This window comes from Palaemon carinicauda, chromosome 6 (assembly GCF_036898095.1).
Source record: "Palaemon carinicauda isolate YSFRI2023 chromosome 6, ASM3689809v2, whole genome shotgun sequence".
Classification (NCBI taxonomy): Eukaryota; Metazoa; Arthropoda; class Malacostraca; order Decapoda; family Palaemonidae; genus Palaemon; species Palaemon carinicauda.
In genome coordinates this window covers 94,278,448-94,284,447 of record NC_090730.1, presented here as the reverse complement: position 1 = coordinate 94,284,447, position 6,000 = coordinate 94,278,448, and the positions used below count along the sequence as shown (strand labels likewise).

The window sequence follows — 6,000 nt, the reverse complement described above, 5'->3', positions numbered from 1 at the left end:
TCCCCCACACTCGGGAACGTGGCCAGCTAAGACCAGAAACTGAAAGGAAAATCAATACACAAATTTAAAGACTTCCCGCTGGTCTGTGAAAATATGGGAGGAAACTGCAGGAGTTGGCAAATGTGGCAGAGAGAGAGAGAGAGAGAGAGAGAGAGAGAGAGAGAGAGAGAGAGAGAGAGAGACTACTACGAGAAGAGAGTATAACATAGTAGAAGGGAAGTAGGAAGTGTTGGTGAAAAAGAGCAGGAGGAGGTGGACGATACATCGCTGATAGTGCGACAGTAAGAAGCAGAAAAGAATCATTGAAGAAGCCACGGAAAACAGCATATGGAATGGGAGGCATTGAAGAAGAGAGATTAAAGAGGTGATAGAAGGTAAAGGTTTAATCAGATAACTTATAAATGATAACTATAAAGGTAAAAGTGAAGATAATCATGTTGATGAAGAAGAGTTTGCAACCAATGGCGACACAACAGCTGCTGGTTGTGGTGCTGAGACTAGCGATGCTCCCCTTGTCGCTACACCACTGCCATTTCTACGGAAAAATACACATTAGTTAGGCGGGGGTTTAAAACCCAGGCCTGGGCCCCACCTTGCCAATTCGCAACCACAAAATTCTACGATGGGAGACTTTTTCTTGGCGGGGAGCGTCGGGGGACGACCGGCAATTTTCGTTGGCTGGTGTACCTGCGCCAGTGGACCAATTGTGGGTGTCGGCATTGTAGTCCAGCCCCCGTTGTTGTGGCCTCCATTGTTATCCGGACAATGGTTGGTCGCCGCGGGGGGAGGCGCCTCCCTATTGGTCGGCCATTGTGGCCCGGAGCTCGCTGATTGGCTGCGCGTCGCCACGTTTTGTTATGGGGGAACAGTGCGGTGACGTCAGGCGCATCGGCGCCCGCCACTGACGGGAATCCGTTAAGAATACTCAGTGTGGCCGGCATTGGCTTTGGAACAACACGCGGGCGGCTGCGCGCATTGTTGTCGGGTGTAGCAGAGACAGTGAGAGAGTGTGAGTGTTGCGAGAGCTAGATAGACTTTCTCGCTCTCTGGCCAGTGGTACACTGCCCCCCCACCCGCACTATGTATTGTTAACGGGCTGCGTTATCTTCCTCCACTTCCCTACTAGCAATCGTCCTCTTGAAGAGAGCAAAGGAATTGTTCCCTTTTCCCAGTGCTTTATCGGCCGCAGAGCGTGAGTAAACTTATAAGCGGGAAAGCACGAAGGAGTAGCAGCAGCAGCGGCGGGCGGGCTGCGACCCATCTCTAATCTGACACAGGTAAGCCGACGGAGAAAAGGCAGTGACATTCTTAGTACCTGCCTGCTGACTTGTGTTTAATGACGTTGACCAGAAGTGCCCTTCAGACCCTCCCTTCTTCCTTGTTTCCTTCCTCGGCCCTGACCCTTTTTTGAAACCCAAATCTCACGCAGGCAAAGCACCGGACGCTACCACAACCAACACCATCACTAGTGCTTCTTGGCAATGTCCCGAAAGCTCATGCCACGCCGCTATCAAACATACGCGACAAACCAGCTAAGTTTGGCACCCTCGAGCGGCCGATGCTGGTGGCGGTAAGGGCGGATTGCTCAGTGCAGCTACCTGGGGGCGTCTGCAGCACTATGGCTACTGGCCATTTCACAATCGACTATTTCGTCTGTTCTTCCTTCTGCTTGACACTTCCGTGACCTTGAGTTTGCAAGGACTTTCTTTGAGTCACTTATTATCATCCCTATTGTTCTGAAATATCCCCGGAGATGTCATCAGGTAAAAGGATATGGAAGAATTCCTAGTGCTTTCGAGGTGTATGACGGGCGATGAGTGTATAAGCGGCGCCCACGAACTCGTTGCGATAACGTGATGCCAGTTTTATTCTTTTGCGATGTTTCCATCTCTCCGCATAAGATGTGCCGCAAAATGTAAGTCATCATTAGGCAAGGACCACTCCGATTTATGTGTACATGATTTTTGGCAGTGCCATCATCGTCCAAGCTTACACGAAATATTAGTGCCAAATCGTGAGGCATCGGTATGCGGCCATGGTGCCAGTTGAGGATAAGTTCTTCAAATATGCAGTTGCCAGGTTGCAGAAATGCAAGTGACAAGTATCACACACCTTAGTTATTTATTGATTCCAAATACCTTTCAGTGACTGACTACCTTGAAGGAAAAAAAACCTCTAAAACCAATAATCATTGATTAGAATGTTATCTTTTCCCTCCCGTATGCCCACTCGCTTTCTCGTCCCATGGACGTTTTATTTCGAGATGTTTACTTAGCAATGCGTTTAAGAATCCTACGTGTTTCTTGAGATAACATTCGTGTTCGAGAGAGTAAAAAGAGCGGCCCACTTGCGTATAGAATAATAGCCGAAGATAAACAGATCATTATGTATCCAGGTAAGAACGTACCCAGGAATTACATTTGTTTCAATTACTAACATACTGAAAATAACATAGATTACCAAACAGAACTCAACTGATGACATATTAACCACATTGATCCAGATTTTCTTAAGTCATTTAATGTTTTGCAATCACAAATAAACAAAACTGCTATTATTAAGATTTCATATTTAACGGTGGCGGTGACTTTAGTGTAAAACAATTTGACGGAGAGTAGAAATATGTCTATGTTATTTAGCTTCATTTACGTTAATTCTTTACTTGATCCGCTAATATTTCTTTTAGAAGTATGATCTTATCTTGGAGCTAGAAGTTCATTTTGCTAAACAACGCTCAAACTGTTACCAAAGGAATCCTTAGAATCAAGTAGAGCGGAGTTGCCTTTTATTGCAGAAAGATGGAACGTAATCGATCGACCAGTAATTGAATGCGGTGTCCGCGAAAGTGAAATCTAAAGGCGAAAAGAGAACAAGGGCCTGGCACCCAGAGGTCATCCCTCACTAGGGACACAGCAGCCTTTTAAGATCTTCAGATCTTTAAAGAGGGAGTCGCCGGAGACACCTTTGATGACTCGCGTTCAACAGAAATGCATGTCACTCCCTCAGCGTAAGTCATCAGCTCCTTCTCTTTTCCTATTTGTTCACTACGTAATTGACTAGATTTCTTTTTTGCTAAATATTTTTGGGTAACATATAATTATCAACTTATGGTTAATCGCTTTATTAATTTTTAGTCGAACAGTTCATGAGTTTTACCTAAATGAAGGGCATAACAACATTCAACTATATATATATATATATATATATATATATATATATATATATATATATATATATATATATATTATATATATCACGCTTATTATGTATAAGAAATCTGTTGCCTAAGACTTACTTCTTAAACCACAGACATCAAATCTGCTTACAGCGTAATATGAAACCGTTGTGCGCTGTTACAGGAATAAAGTTCGCAGTTATGATAAAGTTGTAGGAATTAAATTATCAAGCCATTCTATTTGCATGCACACACACTCACACACACACTATATATATATATATATATATATATATATATATATATATATATATATATATATATATATATATATATATATATATATATATAAGTTTTCGCTGATGGGTAAATAACGTATATTCAAATAATGAAATAGACAGTGTTTGTCAAACTGTATTAATGGAAAGTAGTTGTGGTTTCTTACGAAGGTCCTTCTTGAGCGCTTTTACTGTTAGTGCAATAGAGAGACTGGAGAGGAATCTAATCGCATAATTAATGCCCAAGGGAATGCTCCAACAATCCGCATTATTGCGGGATTTATTCGATAGAAAAGGTCATCTGCAAGCATAAGTAATATGTGGAAGCATTTATTTATTTATTTCAAATACAAAATTTTTGTGTGCGTCAGGAGTACATAATGAAGTTGGTGAACTTTCTTTCTACACCAAAGTGGAGAAATTTGCTCCGTGTATTGAAAATGAACTCCGGTTTTGCTTTGTCACTAATTTAGAAACGAACTATTAATGTGGAATTATTTACAAGCGAATATATATATATATATATATATATATATATATATATATATATATATATATATATATACACAGTATATGTGTGTATGTATAAAGTAGAAAAATAAATAGATATTGTTTGAAGACCAGTTTACGCGTACGTGCCAATGTAGAAAATTTCATAATAAAAAAAGAAATCGCAATCATTGCACATACCACATAGAATATTGCGATATTTCATATTTTATTCGTATGGCTGATCTATTGCAACTCTACCAAGATCACGAAAATGTGATATGCTCTATCCAACATTGCCTGAAAGATTTTACACAAAAAGTAGTAATCCGTGGGAAGTTTTATTATTCATTTGTAAAATCTTAATAGTAACATACTCGTTACCTATTGTTCACATTTTGCAACTGGATAATAATATCCGTAGTGGTAACTTTTCTCTCTATTTTAAGTCTAATGTAGAATTAACAATCATTTGAAATACATTACGCACTGTTATTATCTTTTCGTGCTACTGATAGTTTCTAGCGTCTGACATTTAGTTTGCCTATAGATACCTATTTTTTTTTTCAACATGCCAGTTTTTAAATTCCCTATTGAATATATGACATAGACATTGTAGCCTAAAATGTATAGCTCAACAGGAGGTCATACCATGTAACTTTCTTTCTCTCGTGACCTAAGATTAAATCATTCCTGTTCTCGGTTCATCCAAACTTTGTTCGTCAGAGGACTCTTTCCTTCTTCATATGTGTCCTTACGGCACACAATATCATTTACGAATTTAAATTACCCAGTGACATTTTAGATGTTGCACTAAGTTCTCTAAATTATTGACATCTTGATGGACAATTTGATATGGTATTCTATATCGTAGCCGCCTATGCCGTAACATGGTGGTACCGTAAAGCATTAGGCCTTCAGGTTGAGGTCTTATCAAAACTTTTTGATCAATTCAGAAAAGAAGAAAAGAATTATCGCCAGCACTTTTGACATGATTGCTGACTTGTTGAAATTCACGTCGATAGATTAGGCTGACCTAGTCCACTTTGTCTGAATATGAATAAAGTTTTTGAAACGTATTGTGTTGAATGATGCTCTGATGAGGAACTTCGGGCCAAGAAGCAATTTGGTGTTGTTTGGTATCTCATTATTAATATTTTCTCCTGTATCATTTTCTATGGCTACTTCGCATATCATTACAGATTTATACCAAGAATTATGTAGAAAAAATCGGCAAAAAAGAAACAGCTTTACAATTAAATCTATCAATCGTTTTTTTTTTCTTTTTTTTTAATGAAGGATTCGTTTTTAATGTTCAAATTGCATAAATTTATTCCCAACCATATACGGTGTATTTATTAATGTAATTTTATTTACGAGATGTTGGAAATACAAGGTATAAAACCACTCTCTTAATTTTGAATAAGTGAATCTGATTGCATTACAAGCCTATGATTCAACTTCTTAAGACAAAATTTAAAACCCTGTTTCACCTTGCTTTATTCAGTCTTTATAAAAAAAAGATCTGCTTCCGGCAGATATCCTAACCAAGTTTCAATCTGAATTGGAACCATTTACAAAAAACAGAAGTAAGACTCAGGAGAATAATATTTTGTATATAGACGTCAATTTGGACCAAAAGTAAAAAAAAAAAAAAAGTCTACATATTTTCCCGTCATGTGCTTGTGATCAATAATTGATATATTTAAAAGTCGCCCTTACGGACAGCCGTGTCTCGGTCTGTTATTCAATGAGCGCCACGTTTGTTAATCCTGTAACCAATAATATATGGACCCACTGAAGATGTAGACCACATCTTATACACCTCTACCATAAAGAGGAAATTTCCTTAACTTTGGGCGGTATTCACTAGAACGGTCTCCATTTGGTCGCCGGTCCGGTTTCTGATGACAATGATTTGTTTGCTTTATTAAACATACCAGTTCCAATATCTCTTTCTTTCTACATAATAAACTTGGTGCAGAGATACGCTTTTCAGTTTCTAAGCGAGTTTTTGTCAAGAAAAAAACTATGCAATATAAATATATTAACGCAACA

At 38.8% G+C, this 6,000-nt stretch overlaps 1 protein-coding gene across 4 annotated transcripts in view; it reads left to right on the top strand.

Moving 5' to 3' along the window:
• The first annotated feature begins 904 nt into the window (after positions 1 to 904).
• LOC137642599 (transcription factor Sox-6-like) overlaps positions 905 to 6,000 on the top strand; it is a 176,877-nt gene continuing 171,781 nt past the window's right edge. For 3 of the 4 annotated variants that reach the window (XM_068375298.1, XM_068375297.1, XM_068375296.1), the window contains exons 1-2: positions 905 to 1,277; positions 2,795 to 3,007. In XM_068375298.1, coding sequence (XP_068231399.1) covers positions 2,988 to 3,007 — 20 coding nt within the window. In that variant the 5' untranslated portion in view covers positions 905 to 1,277; positions 2,795 to 2,987. The remainder of the gene's footprint in view (positions 1,278 to 2,794; positions 3,008 to 6,000) is intronic. The other variant, XM_068375300.1, reaches the window with a different exon arrangement.